This window comes from Nyctereutes procyonoides, unplaced genomic scaffold (assembly GCF_905146905.1).
Source record: "Nyctereutes procyonoides isolate TBG_1078 unplaced genomic scaffold, NYPRO_anot_genome, whole genome shotgun sequence".
In the NCBI taxonomy this organism is placed as follows: Eukaryota; Metazoa; Chordata; class Mammalia; order Carnivora; family Canidae; genus Nyctereutes; species Nyctereutes procyonoides.
The window spans coordinates 11,188,297-11,212,952 of NW_026575132.1; the positions used below are offsets into that span (position 1 = coordinate 11,188,297).

General features: G+C 40.7%; 1 protein-coding gene across 2 annotated transcripts in view; it reads left to right on the top strand.

The window, feature by feature from the left end:
* Positions 1-24,656, top strand: part of KIAA2012 (KIAA2012 ortholog) — a 108,099-nt gene that overhangs the window by 78,124 nt on the left and 5,319 nt on the right. For both annotated transcript variants that reach the window (XM_055345357.1, XM_055345356.1), the window contains 6 exons: positions 14,396-14,486; positions 16,523-16,685; positions 18,576-18,687; positions 19,985-20,319; positions 22,727-22,929; positions 23,747-23,919. In XM_055345357.1, coding sequence (XP_055201332.1) covers positions 14,396-14,486; positions 16,523-16,685; positions 18,576-18,687; positions 19,985-20,319; positions 22,727-22,929; positions 23,747-23,919 — 1,077 coding nt within the window. The remainder of the gene's footprint in view (positions 1-14,395; positions 14,487-16,522; positions 16,686-18,575; positions 18,688-19,984; positions 20,320-22,726; positions 22,930-23,746; positions 23,920-24,656) is intronic.

Consider the following 24,656-nt stretch of genomic DNA (forward strand, 5'->3'; position numbering starts at 1 on the left):
AACATGCTCCAGTCTTCAGACCTTTCATATTATAAGTCACATATGCAGAATGTGAAGACTGATAAGACTCCAAGATCTTGGCCAAGTGCAGTGGAGGTTTTAGGCAGTGCAGAACATGGCCAAATCTAAGCAATGACCAAGTTAGTCGAAACAGATTTCCTGTCTCATGACGGAGGGACAGGCTCCAGCTGAGTTCCATAAAGGTTATCCAGACAGTCTTTAATGCAGTGAAATATCACTGCAGAAAATTGAAGAAGGCATTTGCCTGTCCTGAATGATAAATGCTAATGTTTAAAAAGGATTTCAAATCTATGAAGAAAGAAAAGGCGGCATGCCAAGGAATTTTTTTTTAACTATTTAAGGATCAATCTTCCCCTTATAGGTCTTACATCTAATTGCCACGATTTCTTTTTCTACGCTAAATTAAGCAGTGATCTTTGTGTGTTTAAATTTTGAGCAGTGAGCAGTACGATGCCCACTGAGAATATCTTAAGTTTTAGACTCGTGAGATTACCAAATGCAAGTTTTCACCAGACGTATCAAATTGGCAACTTCCAAATCAAAGAGGGTTTGGAAAATTGCTCATGTTAAATACAAAACTCTCCTTTCCACTTCTTTTCCCCACTCCCAGAGCCCAAAGAAAGAAAAAAAATCTATTGTTATTTATTATTTCCTAGGCCAGCGGGCTTTAAACTTCAGTGTGCATCAGAACCACCTGAGAGGGGCACTTGGGTGGCTCAGTGGTTGAGCATCTGCCTTTGGCTCAGTTTGTGATCCAGGAGTCCTGGCATCAAGTCCCACATCAAGCAGCCTGCTTCTCCCTCTGCCTATGTCTCTGCCTCTCTCTCTCTCTCTCTCTCTCTCTCTCTCTATGTCTCTCATGAATAAATAAAGAAAACATTTTTTAAAAAAAAGAACTACCTGAGAGGCTAGTTAAAATAGACTTAGGTACCCTGTTCCCAGAGTTTCTGATTAGATCTGAATTGAGGTCATAGAATTTGTAATTTTAGTAAGTTCACTGGTGATGCTAATGGTCGTGGCACAGGGACCACACTTTAAGAATCACTGCCCTGGGCCTTGCTTCTAGAATTTATTTCTCTAAATTTAACAGTGACTGGATTTCATCTGTTTGTTTGAAAATAATGGGGGTAGAAGTAGTGGAAGAGCTGTCAAGGCTGCATCACAGTGATCAAGAGCACTGACAGCAAGTCTGATTCCCTGGGTTCAGGTCCTCATGTCCCCACTTACTACTGCATGCACTTGAGTATGTTACCAAACTTCTCTAGGCATCTTTTTCCTCATCTGTAAAATAGAGGTACTAATACTACTTATCTCATGAGGTGCCTGAGAGACAAAGGAGTAAATACATTTGATGTGCTTATAAGAGTGCCTGGCACACACTAAGTGGTCATTAAAGGCTAGCTATTAGTCTATTTCTTAAAAAAACTTTAAGGGCACCTTGGTGGCTCAGATGGTTAAACATCTGCCTCCAACTCAGGTCATGATCCCAGGACCCTGGGATCAAGCCCCATATCAGGCTCCCTGCTTACTGGGGAGTCTGCTTCTCCCTCTGCGTCTGCCTCTCCCCCTGCTTTGCTCTCTCTCTGTCTTAAATGAAAAATAAAAAATCTTATTTACTCATGAGAGACACACAGAGAGAGGCAGAAACATAGGCAGAGGGAGAAGCAGGCTTCTTGCGGGGAACCTTATGCAGGACTCAGTCCCAGGATTCCTGGATCACAACCTCTGCCAAAGGCAGATGCTCAACCACTGAGCCACCCAGGTGCCCCTAAAAACCTTTATTTACTTATTTGTTTGTTTATTAGATTGATTCATTCATTCATTCATTCATGAGAGACACACACAGAAGCAGGCAGAGACACAGGCAGAGGGAGAAGCAGGCCCCATGAAGGAAGCCCAACGTGGGACTCGATCCTGGGTCTCCAGGATCACGCCCTGGGCTGAAGGTGGCGTTAAACCGCTGAGCCACCCAGGCTGCCCAAAACCTTAATTTAATAGCCATAAGTTGTACCTTATCAGGAGAGACTAGTTCTAAGCTGATACTGTGATGATTACTTTCTAGATCAATCTCAATGACAGGGGGGCTTGATTTTGGGGGACTGATTGTGTCCTCGGTGTAAGTCCTTTCACTTAAGGCCAAGTGTGGGCAGCGACCTAATCTGAATGAACAGTCCTGCCAGGCTCTGCATTTTGTGAAAGGCTATGTGGCAACAGTGACATAACCCCTTAGAATGTGGCAGAATTTTAGATATTCTTAGGAGAAGGGGGAGATCTGGGGAGCTCTGCATGACATGCAGGGGGTCCCTAATCAGTAGTCTAAAACAATGGGGAGAAAAGACAAAAGGCAAGTGTTACAGAAACCCTTAGAAACCAGTGAGCCATTTTTATTCTATAAGGAAAAAAAGGTTCAGAGTATTATTGTTTTATTCAAGAGATGGATGTGTGGTAGTTAGGATATTGATAAAACCATTGTAACAAAGACCAAGATAAAGTGACTTCAAATAAGATGAAAGGTTTATTTTTCTCCCATGGAGAAGTCCAAGCTGGTAGGCAAGGGGTAGGACAGCTCTGCCCCCAGCTTCCTTCTCTCTGCTATCCCCTTTGGCTGTTTCCTTCTCTACGTGGTCAGAGTTGGCTCAACATTTCCTCACCCTGAGGACAGGAGAGAAAACATCAGTGTTGGATTCACAGCTGCCTTGTAGGAACACAAATCTCCTAGGTGGCCCACCTAGCTAGGGGAGGTTTGAAGGCCTTTCCTGACTCTAGGAATAAACAGCTCCAGAAGGACCAAATATGATGACTTCCCAACCTGTGCAAAGAAGTAAGGAGTAGCCAGTGTTGCAAAAATTTCTCTAAAGCTATGGAAAAAATAGAGAGATCAGAGGTGTGTGCCCAGGAGTTGAGACAGTGCCACTGCCCCAGAATCTACATCCTGGAAAGTGCAACCCCTGCAAAGAGCTGCCACCTGATGTCATTCAGGGCTCCTTGATCGTTGATTTGCTCCAAGCGAGGCCTACGCAGTCACTGCACCCTGCCAGGCTCTGCGATCTGGGGCCCCAGCACTGGGTTCAGAATAATCTGCTAGTTCTTAACAGCCTGGATGGCCTACACACTCTGTTACTGCTTTATTTTTTTCCTTCTGGAAAGTATTTCAAAGTCTTCTTCTATGGTGGGAAGTAATACATCCTTAAGAATGTTTCTGGCTCGTTCCACTTAACCCAGAATGGAAACCCCAGGGAAGTCCCCTTAATCCCAGAACACAGCTGTTGCCCCTTGATCCTGAAAATTATCTTCACCTTCCAGGAAGTAAAGGTTATTTCCAACTTGAGAACCAAATTCATCAAAACCGAAAAGCAGTTGAAACTACCACATTCTAAGAGGTTATGTTACAGTTGTTGCCACACATAGCCTTTCATAGAATGCAGAGGCTGGCAAGACTGTTGGTTCAGATTGGGTCTGCTGCCCACACTTGGCCTTAAGTAAAAGGACTTACACAGAGGACATAATCAGTCCCCCAAAACCAAACCCTCCTGACATTGAGATTGATCTAGAGACAAGGACAACATAAGAAAAGAAATTGATAGACCAATCTCGCTTATGATCAAAGATGCAAAACTCCTAAATAAAATATTAGCCAATCAAATCCTTAAGTTTCTATATTAAATATGTATTTTATGATATATGGTATGTACATATGTATGTATGACTGAATGACTGAATTTGGTTTATCCCAGAAATTCAAAGATGGCCTAACATGGAAAAGTCTGTTTATGTAATTCACATCAAGAGATTAAAGGAGAGGGACACCTGAGTGGCTCAGCAGTTCAGCGCCTGCCTCTGGCTCAGGGCATGGTCCCAGGTTCCCCAGGGTTCGAGTCCCACATCAGGCTCCTTGCATGGAGTCTGCTTCTCCCTCTGCCTGTGTCTCTGCCTCTCTCTCTCTGTGTGTGTGTGTCTCTCATGAATAAATAAATAAATAAATAATCTCCAAAAAGAAAGGAGGTTAAAGGAGAAAAACCTTAGGGTCATCTCAATAGATACAAAAGGAAAAATATTTTTATGACATTTGCCCATTAATGATTTAAAATTATCAGACTGGGAACAGAGGAAGACTTCCTGATTTTAATTTTTGTTTTTATTTTTTTATTCATAGAGATGGGGATCCCTGGGTGGCGCAGCGGTTTGGAGACTGCCTTTGGCCCAGGGCGCGATCCTGGAGACCCGGGATCGAATCCCACATCGGGCTCCCAGTGCATGGAGCCTGCTTCTCCCTCTGCCTGTGTCTCTGCCTCTCTCTCTCTCTCTCTGCATCTCTATGAATAAAAAAAAATTTTTTTAATTTATTTATTTATGATAGTCACACACAGAGAGAGAGAAAGAGAGAGGCAGAGACACAGGCAGAGGGAGCAGCAGGCTCCATGCAGAGGGCCTGACGTGGGACTCGATCCAGGGTCTCCAGATCACGCCCCAGGCCACAGGTGGCGCTAAACCACTGCGCCACCAGGACTGCCCAAGACTTCCTGATTTTAATGAAGAGAGTCTACCAAAAACCTACAGTAAACATCATACTTTAATGATAGAACTTTAAAAGCATTCTCTTTAGAGAAAGCATTAGGATAAGGATGTCCTCTGCCATTGCTTCTATTTCAACATTGTGGTAGTGCAGTAGAGAAATAAAAAGAAAGAAAAGGACAGAAAGGAGGAAATGACGCTGTCATTATTCCCAGACAATAGTATTACTTAGATGGAAAAACCCAAGGGCATCTACAGACAAATTATTAAAAGACAAACAAAAATTCAGCAAGATTACTAAATATAGATCAATACACAAAAATCAATTGTGGAAAAACAATAGTGTTCAAAACATAAAGCACAATTTAAAATTTAATTTTAAGATTATTGTTATTATGGAAAATCCCTAATATACAGAAAGATAAACAGAGCAGCACAAGAATCCCACATGCCCATCTCCTGGACAATATTGTTCACCCACATCCCCAACTCCTCTCTTCCATACTATTTTGAAACAAATTTTCCAGGCTTATATCATGTTACCTATATACACTTGAGTACATACCTCTAAAAAAACAAGAAAAGACACTTTTGACATAACCATAATACCACCATTTCACCTAAAAATTAAAACTATTAATATAATTGAATATTCTGTTTTTTCAATGCCATAATTGTCTCATTATAATTGCTTTAGAATTTGTTTGCAGTTGGTTGGTGTGGCCTTCATATCTCCTTTAATTTATAGGGTCCCCTCCATTTCTTTTTTCCCCCCTCTTTTAGTGTATTTTTAGGAAATCAAGTCACTTGTCCTATGGAGTTTCTCACAATCTAGATTTTGCTGTTGCTTCCTCATGGTATAATATTTCTCTGTCATCTGTATTCCCTGTAAATTAGTACTTGGTTCCTCAGACTTGATCAGATTCAATTTTGGTGTTTCCTTTTGGCAAGACTATTTCATGGAAGGCATTGTGTTCTTCCATCAGGAGACATAATGTTTGCTTGTTCTCTTTACAAAGCCAACAGCTACAGATCCATTCATTCATTAGAGGCTTCAAAATAGAGTTACTGAAATTCTTTTTTTTTTTTTAAGATTTATTTATTCATGAGAGACACACAGAGAGTGGCAGAGACACAGGCAGAGGGAGAAGCAGGCTCCCTACGGGGACTGTGCCCACACAGGACTCAATCCCGGGTCTCCAGGATCCGGCCCTGGGCTGAAGGCGGTGCCAAACTGCTGAGCCACCCGGGCTGCCTGAGTTACTGAAATTCTATCGTTCTTTCTTCACTTATTAGTTAGAAACTCCTACCAGAAGGAACAAAACAACTTTCCTCTTCTACTAGGAAGGCAGGATAAATGTAGTTTTTAAATATAATATATATGTATAGTAAATATATCTTACAAATAAATATAAAAAATGGTATGAGACTCTTGAAGAAATTATAAAATGTTGTTCAATTAAATGAAAATAGACCAAAACAAATATAATATTCTATATAAGGCTGTATATAATGTTCATAAATAGGAAAATGACACTTCTCCCTAAATTAATCTGTAAATTCAGTGCAATTACAGTTTTTTTTTTTACATCTCCAGCTGGGTTTTGGTGGAACATGATAGGTTGATCAAAAATTCAAAAATTCAAAAGGGGCCTAAAATAATCAATAAAAGTTTTGAAGAAAAACAAAGAGGCCTAATACTATAATATCAAAAATCATTTTAAAGTCACATGAGGGACACCTGGGTGGCTCAGTGGTTAAGCATCTGCCTTTGGCTCAGGTCGTGATCCTGGAGTCGGAGGATCAAGTCCCACACCGGGCTCCCTGTGGGGAGCCTACTTCTTCCTCTGCCTGTCTCTGCCTCTGTCTCTGTGTCTCTCATAAAGAAATATATAAAATATTTTTTAAATAATAATAAAGTCATATGATATTGGCTTAGGGATGACAGAAGAAAATTGAGAATCCATTCTCAGTTAAGTGGGTGAGAATGCACCCATATATGGAAACAATACATGGCAAAAGTATAAAGAACAGGCTATTTTTCAGTATATAATTTTGAGAAAACTGGTTATCCAATTAATGATTTACCTCAAAAAATATCAGATGTATTTTAAAAAAAATTTTTTAAGATTTTATATTTAAGTAATCTCCACACCCAAAATGGGGCTTGAACTCACAACCCCAAAATCAAGAGTCTCATGCTCTTCCAACTGAGCCAGCCAGGCACCCCTAAAAAAGCAAAATTTTTAAACTGTTTTAGAAGAATATGTTTATGAATATGAGAAAAGTAAAAGCTTCCTACCCATGATTCAAAACATAAACCATAAAGAAAATTATTGACAAATCTGGCTATATTAAAATTTAAAGTTTTTGAGAAGACAGCAAAAACAAAGTTGAAAGACAAATCACAGGGTTCCTGGCTGGCTCAGTCAGTAGAGCATGCAACTCTTGGTCTTGGGTTATGAGTTCGAGCCCCACATTGGGTGTAGAGATTACTAAAAAATAAATAAATGAATAAAATCTTTAAAAAAAGACAAATCATAGACTAAAAGACAATATCTGCATTGAATAAAACCAAGAAAGTATTAGTATCCAAAATGCAGCAAGAACTGCTACGAGTAGAGACGGAAAAGACAATCAACCCAAATGAAAAATAGCTAAGAGATAAGAACAGGCAGTTAACAGACAGGAAGCCTAAGCAAATGGCCATGTAAAAAAAAGTCAACTTTAAGGGCGCGTGGGTGGCTCAATCAGTTAAGCGTCTGCCTTTGGTTCAGGTCATGATTTCAGGGTCCTGGAATCAACCCCCACACTAAACCCGCATCAGGCTCCCTGATGGGGGCGGTCTGTTTGTCCCTCTTCTGCCCCTCCACACTGCTTGTGCTATTTCTTCTTGCTCTGCTCTCTCTCAAATAAAATCTTTAGGAAAAAAAGCCAACTATGCTGCTAATCAGGAAAATTCAAATTAAAACAGAAATATTTCATTTCATATGTATATCAGGTTAGCAAAAATTTTAAAGTCTGTGAACACCCATCATTGATGAGGATATGGAGTTTTAGAAATTCAGAGCAATTTGGAAATATCCAATAAATTGAAGTTGCGTATACCTTGCAACTCAATTTGATTCCCATGTTTACCTTAGAGAAACTCTTTCATGTATCAAAAGTGACTTATTCATGAAGGTTCATTGCAGCATTGTTTGTAATCACAAAAAATTGGAAATAATTTAAAAAGCCATCAGCAGCAAAATGGATAAATAAATTGTGGTATGTTTATATGATAAAATAGTGTTAGCTTAAATGAATGGAAACTATGTATTATGAATCACAAAAACAAAATGCTAAGCAAAATAAGTTGCAAAATTTCTATAAATGATACTATTGATACAAGGATTTAATGGGTAAAATACTATCATGTTGTTTATAAGTGCATGTATACTGTGGCAAAGATATAAACATGCCTGAGGACTCTGTAGGAGAAGAAAAACTTTTCTTTGACCCTCTTAGAGTCCCTGGCTAGGCCTAAAGATTTAACTGACACAGATTTAAGAGGAGGAAAGCACACAAATTTATTTAATATAAATTTTATGTGATATTGGACCCTTCATAAGAAAATCAAGACCCAAAGAAATGGTTAAGTCTGTTTGTTTTTTTAATATTTTTTATTTTAAAATAATCTCTACACCCAACATGGGGCTCAAACTCACAATTCCCAAATGCTCTGCCAACTGAGCAAGCCAGGCACTCCAAGCCTAAGTAGTTTTTTTTTTTTAAGCCTAAGTAGTTTTATACTAGGTTTGATGAAGAGTGGAAAGTTGTGGAAAAATATGATACAACTTGAAGGGAATGAGCTAAAGGTAATAAATTAGGAGAAACTTAACAAGGCCTGTTTATTTGGATTCCTCTTAAAGTTTCTCAATCTTCAGAGAAAAAGATGCCTCTTTCCTCTGGGGGGCATTTTTGGGGGCATCTCTCAGATGTGGGTTTTTTTTTTTTTTTAAAGATTTCATTCATTCATTCATTCATTCGTTTGAGATAGAGCACACGTGGTAGGAGTGGGCGGGGAGCAAAGGAAAAGGGAGAAGCTGACTCCTTCCTGAGGAGGGAGCCAGATGCTGGGCTCCGGGCTTCATCCCAGGACCCTGAGATCATGACCTGAGTGGAAGGCAGATGCTTATAACCTGCTTCTGGGAAGAAGGGTACAGTGGCCCAGGAATCTTTCCTTCACCTTCTGTTCCTCAAATTCCTTCAGCTTATTAATATTTAATATGCAAAGGTACCATATTTTGGGGCAGTGTGTTGGCTACCACTGCGGGTAGAGTGAGAGACCTGGGATTGTATGGGATACAATGAAGTCTTGGACTGTATGTGAAATGTTTTATTTCTTTAGAGAAAAAAATGTGACTCAGATATGGCAAAATGTTAAGATTTCACAAAGCTGGTGGTAAGTACATCCGTACTCAGTATACAATATTTTTTTTCCTATACTCTGCGTTCTTCAAATATTTTACAGATTTTTTAAAAGCAGTTGAAAGTTGGGACGCCTGGGTAGCTCAGCGGTTGAGCATCTGCCTTTTTTGGCTCAGGGCATGATCCTGGTCCCAGGATCATGTCCTGTATCAGGCTCCCCTGCAGGGAGTCTGCTTCTTCCTCTGTCTCTCATGAATAAATAAATAAAATCTAAAAAAAAAAAAAAAGAAAAGAAAAAGAAAAGTTCTACACAATTAGTCAAAGTACTGCCTTAGTTTTTTCTAATACTTCCTAAGTATCAGGTTATTATATTAGAAGGGGGGTGGCGGCCTCTTTTCTATGGTCCACTTCTCAGATCTGATCGGGTTTTTTTTTTTTTTTTTTTCGGGTTTCAATTCTAATCATTGTCAAATTATACCAATGTAGAAACTCAGGTTTTGGGCAATACAAATGCGCCCTCTGCTGGTCCTGTAGTGCCCTGTCCCAAATTTCTAAAGAGCTATGAAGAGCCCTGAATGTCTTCAGTAAAACAGGTTTTACCCACAGATTTTAAGCCATGTTAGGGAATGGAACAGCCCTTCCCCACTCCCCAGAATTCCCCTTGTCACGAAGATACTTAAATCAGCTACAACTCTCTGTTAATACTGCACATGATCCAAGACAATATAAATTGCAAGGTACTACCCCAGTCAACCTTCTCAGTTTCCCTAACCACTTGTACATGAAAAATTTGGTCCCCATTGCTCGCTCTGGAGGATGTGTGAGAAATAGATGCCAGCCTTAAATTTGGGAATGGCAGAAAAAAAAAACAAGTGACAAAGGTGGTCTGCATGGGAAGGAGTGGGGGTGTCACGGACAACCTTGCTGAAAAAGGAATTAGCTGTGGTATTAATTGTTGGTAGGATTATAGGTGAATTTTTTTTCTTTTCCAATCTTTCTTTAAAGTTATACCTTTAAATAAATAAAATTGAGGAAAGTAAAGTAATTCACACAAGAATCTACACCTCAGAAAGGAGAGAAACCGAGTAGAAAAAAATTAGAGAGGAAGACAAACCACGGAAGAGTCCTAACTCTGGAAAACAAAGGGTTGCAGAAGGGGAGGTGGGAGGGGGGGATGGGGTAACTGGGTGACAGGCATTAAGGACAGCGTGTGATGAATTGAGCACTGGGTGTTATACTATATATTAGCAAATTGAATTTATTTTTTTTAAAGATTTTATTTATTTATTCATAGAGACAGAGAGAGAGAGGCAGATACACAGGCAGAGGGAGAAGCAGGCACCATACAGAGAGCACGATGTGGGACTCGAACCAGGGTCTCCAGGATCATGCCCTGGGCTGCAGGCGGCGCTAAACCGCTGCGCCACCGGGGGTGCCCAGCAAATTGAATTTAAATAAAATAAAAAAATTTTTAAAAGAATCTACTCAAAGAGAAAGAGAAATAGGAATTGAATATTAGAGTTTTCCTTTTAAAAAGTTTTTTATGTTTTGGTTTTGTTTTATTTAATGTTAATATCCATCTTCCCCAATAAAATTTAAGTTCCTGAAACTAGGAGATGTTTCTGTCCTACTCCCCAGTGTATTCCCAGGACCTAACACAGTTCCCAGCGTATAGTAAAAATCTAATAAGCATGTGATAAATGAAAGCAGTAAATGACGGTTTTCTCAGAATATAAATTGGTACAAATTTTCTGGGGAGCAATTTGGCAATAGACACTGTGCCTTAAAGATTGTATATCTTTTAATAATCATAGATGTGAACAAAGAGTAGGTCTTTTAATAATCAAAAACATTCCTTTCAAGGTTATGTTATGCAAAGTTCTTTATAATTATGAAAACTTGTAACAGTCTGAATTTTAAAAGTTACATGATTGGTTAAGTCAGTTATGGTACATCTGTACACTGAAATGCTATGCTGTTATTAAAATCATTTTTAGGGCAGCCCGGGTGACTCAGCGGTTTAGTGCCACCTTCAGCCCAGGGCCTAATCCTGGAGACCAGGGATTGAGTCCCACATCAGGCTCCCTGCATGGAGCCTGCTTCTCCCTCTGCCTGTGTCTATGCCTCTCTCTGTGTGTGTCTCTCATGAATATATAAATAAAATCTTTTAAAAAAATAAATAAAATCATTTTTAGGAATATTATATGAGAGATTATAACAAAGGTAAATTAAAATTATATATAAATTATTTTTTAAATCTATGAGAATGACTATTATATATGCATGAAAGTACATCAAAATATTTGCATTAATTGTATGCAAGTGATCCTGGGTGAGATTTTTTGGTTGGTTCTTGTTTATTTTTACCAAGTGCCAACACTGTTTTGGGTATTTTATTTGTATTAATATTTTTTCTTGGGACTCCTGGGTGGCTCACTGGTTGACTGTCTGCCTTCAACTCAGCATGATCCCAGAGTCCCGGGATCAAGTCCCACATCAGGCTCCTTGCATGGAGCCTCCTTCTCCTCCCTCTGCCTACGTATCTGCCTCTCTCTCTCAGTGCCTCTCATGAATGATTAGGTGAAATCTTAAAGATATATTTTTTTCTTTATTGAGGAATAGTTGGCATATGATAAATTATACATATTAAATCTTATCATTAAGTACGTTTTTTAAAGTGTTAAATAATACTATATTTTTCCTATAAAGACTTTAATGCAGTCAACTTCACTTTTTCTACTTTTTCTCAGGTTTTAATGACTTGTAGTTATTTGATAGGATACAAAATTATTCAGCCAATTACTTTTCTTTCATTGAAACACTAAACATTGCTATGATTTGGGGTATTTTTCCTAGTTTTATTGAGATATAATTGACAGATAACACTGTATTAGTTTAAGGTATACAATGTGATTTATATGTATATTGCAAAATTAATACCACAACAATTTATTAATATCCATCACCACACATAGTTACAATTGTCTCTTCTTACAATGAGAACTTTTAAGATCTACTAGGTAAGTTTTGATATGTGTATACTGGGAATCCCTGGGTGGCTCAGCAGCTTAGCACCTGCCTTTGGCCCAGGGCGTGATCCTGGAGTCCCGGGATCAAGTCCCACATCGGGCTCCCTGCATGGAGCCTGCTTCTCCCTCTACCTGTGTCTCTGCCTCTCTCTCTCTGTGTCTTTCATGAATAAATAAATAAATAAAATCTTTAAAAAAAAAAGATATGTGTATACTCCCATGAAGCCATCACCACAGTCAAGATAAAACATTCATGTTTTCCAAATATTTCCTCATGCCTCCCCCAAATCTAGCCTCCCTTGACGCTAGACAACCACTGATATGCTTTCTGTCACTAGAGATTACTTTGCGTTTTCTAAAATTTTATATAATGGAATCATACCATTTGTACTTTCTTTTAGTCTGGTTTCTTTCATTTCACATAATTTTTTTTGACATTTATACATATTGCTAAGTGTATTAATGCTTCATTTCTACTTACTGCTAAGTAGTATTGATTTGTATGTATACACTAGTTTGTTTATCAATTTGCCTGTTGATGGATATTTGTTTGTTTATTATTTAATTCATGAGAGACACACAAAGAGAGGCAGAGACACAGGCAGAGGGAGAAGCAGGTTTACTGCGGAGAGCCCAATGCAGGACTCAATCCCAGGACCCCGGGATCACAACCTGAGCTAAAGGCAGATGCTCAACCACTGAGCCACCCAGGCATCCCAATTAAAAATTTTTAAATTGAGATAAAATTGATAAATAACATTATATTAGTTTCAGGTATACACCGTAATAATTTGATATTTGCATACACCACAAAATGATCACCACAATAAGTCTAGTTATTATCTACAGTCATCATACAAAGTTACAAAAAAAAATTTTTTTCTTGTGAAGAGAACTTTCAAGATTCACTCTTGGCAGCTTTCAGATATGCTCTAAATATTATTGACTATAGCCACCATGCAATACATTACATCCTCATGACTTATTTATTTTATATATCTAAGTTTGTCTGCTTGATCCCCTTCACCCATTTCTCTCAGCCCCCTACCCTCCTCCCCTCTAGCAACCACCAATCTGTTGCCTGTACCTATGAGTTTTGTGTTTTGTTCATCTGTTTTATTTTTTAGATTCCACATATAAATGAAATCAGGCAGTATTTGTTTTTCTCTGACTTCTTTCACTTAGCATAATACCCTCAAGTTCTCTTCATGTCGTTGCACATGGCAAGATTTCCATTGTGTGTGTGTGTGTGTGTGTGTGTGTGTGTGCGCGCGCGCGCATACATGTATACACACCCCACACCTTCTTTATCCGTTCATCCATCAGTGGACACTTAGGTTGTTAACATATTTTGGCTATTGCAGATAAGCCTGCCATGAACATAGGGGTGTATCTTTTTGAATTCGTGTTTTCATTTTCTTCAGTACTCAGATGTTAAATTGCTGGATAATATGTTGAAGAACCTGCATATTGTTTCCTATAGCAGCTGCACTAATTTACATTCCCACCAACAGTGCATGAGGATTCCCTTTTCTCCACATCCTTGTCAACACTTATTTCTTATCTTTTTGATACTAACCATTCAAATAAGTAGGAGGTGACATTTCATTGTGGTTTTGAATAGCATTTCTCTGATAATTAGTAATGTTGACCATCTTTTCCTGTGCCTGTTAGCTGTATGTCTTCTTTGGAAAAATGTCTGTTTAGATCCTCTTCCTATTTTTTAATTGGTTTAATTGTTTGGTTTTTTTGCTACTGAGTTGTAATGTCTGGGTTTTTTTAATCACTTTCATTTGCAATGTTATAACCACACTGGTGTTTTAAGAAGAAATTTAAGCACACATAAATCTCCTAATCTAACATGTTATTTTCTTTTTCTGTTTTTTCTTCCAGCCCTTATTCATTTACTTATATATTTTAAAGAGTTCTAACAGACTGTTCTATAGTTTACATTTTTACTTCTTTATATCCTATTTTCCATACTGCTTATTATCTTTTAAACTAAATGTCAAATTAATGCATCATGAATTGTTTTCCCAATTTTCCATTGTTGAGTTGTTTCTACTTTTTCATTATTAATAACAAAGTTATAACAACTTTATACAAAAATCTTGTTCTTTTGAATTATTTCCTCATAATAAATACTCAGGAGTGAGATTCCTGACTAAAGACAAGAATATTTTTCTGGTTCTTGGTACATACTGTCATATCACTTTCCCAAAGAGTCTACTAATGTTAATTTCACTCGCTATGTGCCAGTACTGGTTTGTGCAGCATTTGCTAATTTTATAGGTATAACATACTTCATGGTGCTAATTTGCATGTTATTGACTACTAACCAGGTAGACATTTTCCCATGTCTGGAATTCTTGTCTATATAATCTATTGTCCTTGGCTGTTAAGGATGCTCTTTGTCTTCACAGACCAGGAACTGAGGAGTATGACCCTTGACCCCCTTAGTGTTTCCGTGGCTGAGCACATCCAGATCTCTGAGTCAGATACTATCCAAAAGACGTAAGTGTTTAAAGTTGTAATGACATAGACCACTCCACTTTTATTTCATTTTTCTTTGTTTTAAAGTAATCTTTACACGCATCCTGGAGCTTGAGCTTACGATCCCCAGATCAAGAATTACATTCTCTACTGACTGAGCTAGCCAGGTGCCCCTCATTTTTCTGTTTCTAATTGATTTCATTTATGTTTTTTCTAAGCATGACAATTCTTAGGATAATCGTACGCTCTAAGAGCTGAAATTGTTGTCTAAGAAACAGATTCTTAGGACTGTATTATGAATGTTTCCTACTTCAACCATATTCTTTGGCTAGGTGGGTGAAGAATGAAGTTTAGGGGCCCCTGGGTGGCTCAGTCAGTTAAGCATCCGCCTTCAGCTCAGGCCATGATCCCAAGGTCCTGGGATGGAGTCCCATGACAGGCTCCCTGCTCATCAGGGAGTTTGCTTTTCCCTCTCCCTCTTCCACTCCTCCTTGCTTGTGCTCTCTCTCTCTTTCTGTCAAATAAATCTTAAAAGAAAAATGAAGTTTAACAGTGTGGAAACAGCTTTCTCCATTTGTCTATATAGCTGAGAGCTACAGACATGCCTAGAAAAGTGAAGTCTGTCAACTCAACCATAGTTTCTCCTCTCAGCATTCACTCAGCTCTGGGTAAAATAATACTTAATAATACTAACACACATTCCTAACATGTAATAAGTGCTTCCTATGTGCTCACTATGTGCTTACTTCAAGCTCATTGACCAACAGCTCGGCCAGTCAGCCCAACTCACTTGACCTAAGCCCTATTTGGCAGTGGCACCTAGAACGATAGCCTATTGTGACCTCCATCAGTGACTTGAGAACCTGCCCTCACCTGCCTCATGGTATAAGAATTCCCTCCTGGGTCAAAAAGGTTTTATGTTCCCTAGGAACAAAGAGAGAAAGGCACTATCTGGTAGGGAGGCAGATATCTGAAAAACTCCATTTTTAAAATTTTTATATCTCAGCTTTTTCCACAATGGATTTAAATAACTTACATCTTCATCACCAAGAAAAAGGTGAGATAACCAAAAAGAAATAAAAGTTTAAGGCAGAGGAAAAGAAAAAAGAACATCAGCACTCACAAAAGTCATTATAGCCATTGTGACTAAAGATCAAACTTTCAGATTTGATATAGAGATTCCTGAATGTGAAAGCAAAAACACACAAAAAAAAGCAACACAATCAGGTTTGTGATTCTCATTTGCCATGTACCTGTTCCTCAGGGGAAATGAATGTTTTCCTAGCACTAAATTCTAATGGTTACATCTTCTGTGGGTTTTTATAGAGTGACACTGAATGATTTAAAGACTCATATATTTACAGGAAATTCCATTTACCTCATTCAACAAATATTTCTCAAGTTTCTGTAGTAAGGCCCTGTACTAGCACAGCACAGTGAATATAATACGGATTTAGCTAAAAAATAAAATGTCCTGGCACTCAGGAGCTGCTGCTGCAGCTGTTACTAAAACCCACATGGTTGTTTCTTAGGGACCTTTTTACCCAGAGAAATTAAGTCTGTTTTCCTCAAGGCAGATAGTCAATTGACAGCAGTTCTACATGGGATCACACAAACACAGCGCATGACCTTTTGGTGGCTATATTTGATCAAGAATAGAATTCAGAGGGCATAAAAGAATGAATGGATAGTTGCATGTTCCTAAAACAGTCTTTCTTAAAGGTCGTTTATTTTTCAGCTAAGCCTTTGATAGAAGAATTTCAGTTAGATAACCTGATGTCATTCAATTAAAGGCATAAACATGCAACTCTAAAGAGGCGAACTATTTCTTCTCTCTAAATTGAGGATTTAGCTGGAGAGAACCCCACAAGGGAAGACTCAACTTTCTACCCTCCCTAATTCAGGGAGGTGTTGAGAAAAAGAGGTTTGACCAAGTGTATAAAATGCCCATCATAGCACCACAGAGACAGAGACTCAATGTTTGTGCACTTCTCCTCTTCCTTGTCCACCAGAGTTTTTTATTTAGTTTGGTCCTGTTGTTTTGCTCTTTCTTAAAGGGGCAGAGATTATGGTGTACACCATCTGCACAGAAGACTCCCAGGACACGAGTCCCCAGAGCAGTTGGGTCCTGTAGATGCATCTCTTCTCCCAAGAGGAAGAGAAGGGAAGAATGAACCAAGACTGTTCAACCAGCAGGTACTAGCCAACATGAGTGTAAGTGTAAACATCTAGGAGCTTGGTCCAAAAGCTTGCTCCCATCAGGCTACCATGTACAATTGTGTAGATTGCTTACTATATGTACAAGGGGAACTGCAAAGGGGCAAGTGAGAACTGAAATCCAGTCTGAAGTCCATGGTTCAGTCATCGTTCCCTGCTCCAGCCATGGGCTGCATCCTTCTGAAGGATGGGGTGCTCATTTCTAATTCCTACTAAGATAATAAAAGGAAACTTCATCTTCCCTACACACCACTTCTGACACCAAATGTGTGGAGACTTTTCTTACATCAGTCAATCTCCAGCTCAAAGAACACCAACTGGATGTCCTACAGTTCAATTCTGACACTGCCTGGAGTTAGCACAGACCCCACAGGTTAAGGGCTTGGTCACATAAGACTTCCCCCACTTCAAACACCAGTCACAAGTCCCAGGTTGTCACCTATAAATAGAGGGTTCCCACAACCCCTTCCTCAGCTCTGATAATTTGCTAGAATGGCTCACAAACCTCAGAAAAACATTTACTTACTACAATTGATTTATTACAAAGGATTTTTTTAAGATTTTATTTATTTATTCATGAGAGACACACAGAGAGAGGCAGAGACACAGGCAGAGGGAGAAGCAGGCTCCATGCAGGGAGCCCGAAGCAGGACTCGATCCCGGGTCTCCAGGATCAGGCCCTGGACTGAAGGCAGTGCTAAACCGCAGAGCCACCCGGGCTGCCCGATTTATTACAAAGGATTTTTAAAAGATTTTATTGTTAAGTAATCTCTACAACCAACCTGGGGCTCTAATTTACAATCCCAGGATCAAGAGTTGCATGCTCCACCAATTGAGCCGGCCAGGCACCCCTTACAAAGGATATTTTAAAAGATACAATGAACAGCCAGATGAAGAGATACATAGAGCAAGGTCCCCAGGGTCCTAAATGCAGGCACCTCTGTCTCCATGGAGTTTAGAGTGTGCCATCCCCCTGGCATGTGGTTGTGTTCACCAACCCAGAAAGCAATCCAGACTCTCTTGGTTTAGGTTTTTATAGAGGTTTCATTACATAGGCACTGATTAGTAAAAGCATTGATTAAAGCATTGGCAAATGATTATTAACTTCTCCTCTGAGGTTAAGGGTGTTGGGCTGAATTTCCAACCCTCTAATATCATGGTTGATTCCCTTGATAACCAGCACCTCCTCCTTAGATGCTTTCCCAAATCACTTTATTAACACAGTCTCAGGTATGGTTGAAAGGGATTTGTTAATGAAAAACAAAAGCTACTCTTTCACCTTTATGCTCCAGAAATTACAGTGGTTTAATAAGTTCTGTGCCAGAGACCTGGGATGAAGACCAAATATTTTTTTCTTATTATGTCAAAATATCACAGGTACTGAGTGGGTAGCCATGGCCCTACTCTGCCCTCCTCTCTTAGGAGGAATTTCCATTGTTGTCTCAGCCTATGGGGAAATGTGAAGACTGACATGGTTGTGGTCATCTGCTTGAGAAACTTCTGGAAAGTCAGCAATTGATGCAATAGTGAATAAAGCTGACTTTGTTCTAAACTAAACATTAATTGTAGCAATAGCAATCTACCAAAGTTGAAAATTGCTTTACTTTGATCCAACTCTATAGATCACAATTTAGCATCAGAAAGGAGACATCCTAAAGTGTATTCTGTTCCTCTTTCCTCCAACGGCATTATACCTAGCAGTTTTAAAGGAAAGGCTGAACCTTAGGATTTCTGCACCAGCTCTAAGACTCCCTCTTCTGCTTCATGTGGAACCCACACAAATTCCATTCTAAGCCATTCTGTTTTGTTCAACATAATCTTCCTTTGATGTTTTTTTTCCCTTGTTTCCTACACATATTATGGTCCTCTTCCTTAATTTTTCACCTTTAGGAGATGGAGTTGATTGACAAAGCCAAGAGAAAGAAAAGAACCAAAACAGACAAGTCCAAGGTACCTAAGGAGAGGAGAGAAGGAAAGGTCCACAGGGAAGCAGAGGCTGTTGTTGGTAAGGGAGTGTGCCCTTGACCGACGACCCAGGAAAAGACACCTAATGGGGCTGGGACATGTCACAGAGATTCAGCATGAATCCAATGGGACAAACTCCCTGTTTTGAGTCTTTTTGACTATCTCTAGCTAAGACACTCTTGCAGCCTTAATTCATGTCAGTAGAGAAGAGAGGAAAGCAGGGTTTCCTAGAGACCTGTGATAAAGAGGAAATAATAATAATAATAATAATAATAATAATAATAATAGCAGCACCTATTTACTGATTACTCATTGCATTAGGAGCCCTGCATATATGATATCATGAAATCCCCAAAACATCTCCATAAAGCAAGCATTATTATTAAATTGTGTAGTGGTTGAGGCTTGAGAGGGATAAGGTGGCTTGCATAAGATCAAATAGATTGAACTGTACAGTGGTGGACCCAGAGTCTAACCCTGCCATTTGATTCCAAGTACATGTTCTTACCACAGCCTCTATGAGTTGCTATCTATCATAATTTAAGAATTGGGCAGTGAAAGCATTTGGGAAGCAAAAGGTTTTGGGTAGCTGAATGATTACCCCAGCTACCACTTTTCTTCTTGATTCCCTGTGTTGTACCTTCCAAGGAATTTAGATTCCCATGCTTCTGAAGACTTTCTTTAGTTTAAAATTTAGACCCATTCTTTCCTGGCCACATGATTTAGAAGACCCTCCTTATGAATCAAAGGCTGTCAGAAAGGATGACATTGGATTGTTTCCTGGGCCCAATCTATTTTTGAGATTTGCTTTTTAAAGTCTTGCTGACCTTACATTGTTATAGCCCATGACTTGGATTGCATTGGCAGGACTGGGGAAAGGAAATACTTGTGGTCCCCAGAGGCGAATTGAAGAAGAGTGCTTACAGTATGGAAGGCTTAAACTTTGCCAAGTTACAAAGCTGCAACCTCAACCCAGACTCTTGAGGCCTGACTTTCTGTCTGTGTCTGTTGTTTTCTCCTCTGGAGAGTCTTGCCTCTACCATAGGTCGGGGTGAAACAGAACTTTTTTAGTTGTAAGATTATTGAATTACAGTTGATCCAAATAGAATAAGGCAGTTTCTCAAAGGGTGGTCTGTGGACAACCCTTCTCAAAACACTTGGAGTGGTCATTAAAATGCAGATTCCTACAGAATCAGACTCTAGGAGTGGAGCTCAGGAATCTGCACCCCAGGTGATTCCATTGTACATGGAAGTTTAAAAGCTACTGAAAAGGATGCAGAGATCACATTTACTTAGCTACAACTCTGTCCCCAATTGTTCTTCTTTGCTTTCTCCAGGAAAGTCAAAGGAATCAAAGGCTGAAAAGAAATCAGAGCCAATTCCCAAAGAAAGAAAGCCAAGATCCAAAAGGAAAAGGACACAGAAGAAAAGGAATCTGGAAATAGCAAAGCTGAGTGGGCCTGATGTCATTAACCCTAAGGAAACAGAAGACACTTTAGATAGAGGTTTCTCTCCTACAGATTCTTTTGTGGAGGACATTTGGTTTTCCCACAAGTATGATACTCAGGAGAGCCAAGTGTCCATAGATGGAAGATCATCACCCACCCAGGCTATACCTGTCACCGGAAACATGGAATCTAAAGAAGAAAGAAGTTATGAGGACCCTTCCAAAGTAAGGTCCAATATTCTCACCTCAGACAGAGAGATGTCTGTTCTTACTGGTATAAGAGGTGGGAAAAATTGCTGTGAGTCATAGTGCAGTTACTCAAACAATGCTCTACATCACGGTTTTACTTTTTAAAATATTTTCTCCTTTTTAAAGATCTTATTTATTTATTTGAGAGAGAGGAAGAGAGGGCATGAGCAGGGGAAAGGGGCTGAGGGAGAGAGAGAAGCAGGCTCCCCACTGAGCAGGGATCTCAATGTGGGACTCGATCCCAGGACCCTGGGATCACAACCTGAGCTGAAGGCAGAGCTTCACCAACTGAGCCACCCAGGCACCCCTACATCATGGTTTTATTTGTTCTACTTTGATACCTCTGACCCTTTAAGAAGCCAGAGCTGATCAAAGACACAGGGTGGCAAAGCCCCTCTGAAATGATGCACTCTAGGAGGCTCCCACACTGCCACAGCATATACTCATCTCTTGAGGAGCAGGAAGTTGGCACAGCCCTCACAGTTATAGGAGAAGGTAGATTTTGGCCATCAGAGCCAAACACATATCCTTGACTTGGCTGGGAGCTAATGTTTTGATTGCCTCCCAAAGGCTATGGAAATTCCTTCTTTCCCAATTTTCTGTGGCACACAGCTGAGCCACAGGCAGCTCGTACAAACATACCTGTCTGTCTTTACAAGGTGCTGTGGCGTATAATTTTGCTCCAGGAGACTTGATTCTAATGTCAGGTATTTAAGAGAAAAACTGAGTGAGTGTAAGGAAAATTGCCCTTGAAAATCCCTGCAATTAATCAAAAAAAGAAAAAAATACCAACAGATATATCTCTCAATTAGGCCAACACAACCAGTTTTTTCTCTGTTTTTGGAATAAATCACAAAAATAAATAAATTTTTTTTCCACTGGGATGAAGGTGCTGAACTGCATTTAGAGGTTTTGTTGTAGGAGAGAAAAAGGAGTATCTCTAAAACACTGCATTTATACCCACAGCTAAACTGCTGTGGGTAAGCCCACATAAATTACACGTGCGTATGGTACAACTCTGCTGAATCCCGTTTAATCTTTACAGCCACACTTGTGAGCCAGATGGGATTATCCCATTTCACAGACCTAGAAACTGAGGTGTGGAAATAAGTGTCGCAGTTACCAGAAGTTATACAACCATCAAGCAGTAGGGCCAAGACTTACATCCAAGTCCTTTGACTCTAAAATCAGGGCTCTTGTCAGTTTTAAATTATTGTGTTTTTCTTTATTTTATAGCCCATAGTCTTCCATAAAGGATTTCAGACATATTTTTTTCCTTTTTAGTTCCCAGTCCTCCCAGCTGCCTATACTATGGAATTGGAATTCCACTCTACACCAGAGATGAAAATTTTAACCTATGAGCAAAACTTTCCTGAGCCTGCTAGACAACTAGATTTCTTAGATGCATTGTCAGTGCGTGGCGCTGTGCTGCTCTGCAAAGGCTAAAAAAAAAAAAAAAAAAAAAAGCCAAGAAGTTTCACCCGAGTTGGATACACGGAGCACCCGTGGAAGAGTTGCATTCATTTCCCCTCATGGGCGTATTTCTGACAATGGAAGGGGTGTTCGGGAGAAAAAGAAAGCTAAGACATCCTTCACAGTAACTGAGAGAACCTTTCATTGAAAAAGTGGGTTTGTGGGCAGCCTGGGTAGCCCAGCGGTTTAGCGCTGCCTTCAGCCCAGGGTGTAATCCTGGAGACCTAGTATCGAGTCCCACATCAGGCTCCCTGCATGGAGCCTGCTTCTCCCTCTGCCTGTGTTTCCGCCTCCGTGTGTGTGTGTGTGTGTGTGTGTGTGTGTGTGTGTGTGTTGTGAATAAATAAATGATATCTTAAAAAAAAAAGGGAAAAGAAAAAGTGGGTTTGCATGGGAGTGTGAATCTAACGCATTTATACCTAAGACCACCCCTGGTAAGATAACGTTTATCTAGAACCTGTGGTTCCCAACCCTGGCTTCACTAGGATCACCTGAGAAGCTTTTTAAACCACAAGGCCTCCCATCTAGATATTCTCATTTAATTGGTCTGTAGGGGGCCTTGGCCTCAAGTAATTTTTAAAAGCTCCTCACATGATTGTAAAGTGCAGCTAGGGCTGAAAACTCCAGACATACAATGTGCCAGACATTATTTTGGCACTTTCACTATTTCAATTCATCCCGGTAACGGCCCCAAGAGGAAGACAGTATCAGGGAAATTAAGTTGTGACCTCCAAATCCTGAAGCAAATAAGGGACTTGGATTCGGGCCAGTCAGACCCCAGAGCCCAAGCCAGGGGATGCAGTCGGTGTGGAAACCACTCCGTGGTCTGCTGCTGCTGAGAGGCACCACCGGCCTGTGCAGAGGAGGGCTCGCCCCGACACAGGCTCTGCTTTTCACTCTGGTTCCTCAGGCCCTCCTCGCCGAGAGGGAGCAAGAGGGAGCGTCCCGGGACAGGCTGCGAGCAGAGAGGGCTGAGATGAGACGCTTGGAAGTGGAGAGGAGGCGAAGGGACCAGGAAGAGCAGAGGCGGCTCCTTCAGGAGCAGCTGGAGAGGGCGGAGAAGATGAAGGAGGAGCTGGAGCTGGAGCAGCGGGCCCGCGCGGAGGAGAACCGGTGCGTAGAGCCGCTGAGGCTGCGACCACGCAGGAGGCAGCCACACAAGGCCGGGGCTGACCTCCGCTAGGGACGTAATGGGTTCTGAGACTCGTGCCCAGGAGTAAAACAGCACATCTCGTTTTTCTCTGTCCTCAGTTATCCTAGGGACAACCTGGACCAAAGATAAGGTGTAGTGTCCTAGCCATGAGGGTTACTCCAGGTACATGTTCATGGGATCTTCTTGGAAGGGCTTGTAATGCAGCCCTGCATACATTTGTTGAGCCCCTATGACTCTCCACATTGTTCTAAATTCTTTCATAAGCCTTGACTCATTTAATTAATTAATTAAAAGATTTTATTTATTTATTCATGAGAGACACTGAGTGAGAGGCAGAGACATAGGCAGAGGGAGAAGCAGGCTCCCTGCAGGGAGCCTGATGTGGGACTCGATCTCAGGACCTCGGGATCATGCCCTGAGCCACCCAGGTGCCCTGACTCATTTAATTTAATCTTTACAACAACCCTGTTGAGACTAGAGTTTTAAAGCTCATCTTGTAAGAGGGGGAAACGAAGCTTTGGGAACTTAATGCCCTGACGCCAGAGCACTGAGCTGTGTGGTGAAGCTTGGGGCTTTTAGTTCCAGGTCAGTTGTGTTCTGGCTTCAGCTCTTTACTCAGGCTTCCCTTGGACACCAAGATGTCCTCTGAACAGGTCACTCCAGAGCATCGACCAGGGGCTGCAAAGCCTCCACCAGGGGCCCTGCCTGTTGGCTAGTCTCACAAGGATGTCCCAGTATTTTCTGCCATTTCCCTGACCATCCTGTGGGTTTTCTTAGCCTGAGGAAGCAGAGACTGGAAGAAGAACGGCAGCGGCAGGAGGAAGAGGAGAGGAAACAGCAACATCGGTTGCAAGTGGCCCAGGAGAGAGTCCGGCAGCAACAGGAGGAGTTCTGGAGGAAACTGCAAGAACTACAGAGAAAAAAGCAGCAGGAAGAAGCCAAGCGAGCTGGTGAGGAGGGGTTCTGGAGCAATCTGCCTCTCCTATCTGGGGCAGAAGTATTTTTATCCCACTGTGGGTGTTCATTTGAATCTCCTCAGAGTTATTCCTATCCTAGGCCTTACTGTGTGAAGCACTCTAAATGTATAAGCTATTTTTTTCCCAAAGTGATTAATATGAGTGACTACAGTGAGTCAAGATAGAAGATCAAAATAAGACAGACTCACTTGTGGAAATGACTCTTGGGCCCCGCTCCCAATTCAGCCCTCTCCTGACCTGGGACCCTGCCCCTCCCATTGCCATGTTAGCACTGCTTGGAAGCTGCCTATATTGGAGACACTGCCCTGCTCCTTGCTTCCTTCCCTAGCAGACAGAAACCACCATCTGGATAGCTTCGGGCAGCCTGCCCTTTCGGGTGCTGAGATGTAGAATCTCTACAGCCTCACTTTTGAGGAAGAGGAAGGGACTTGAGCAAATGACACTCTTTAGGCTGGTCGGGTCAGCACAAAATTTCTCCAGATCCTGATCTAATGCCTCTCCCCAACTATCTGCATACCACCCGTGAGCACCCTAGGCCCTGGAAAACTTTCCGCCAAGGTTTTGTACTAATTGCACAGTGCACTGCACATAGTAGGTGCTTGATAAAGGACTCCTAAACTGACCCCAACATGATCCCCACAGGAGCTGGCAGCCTCCTGGCAGGTAAGCTGCACACCATCTCATGGGGAATCCCTGGGAATCAGACTTGG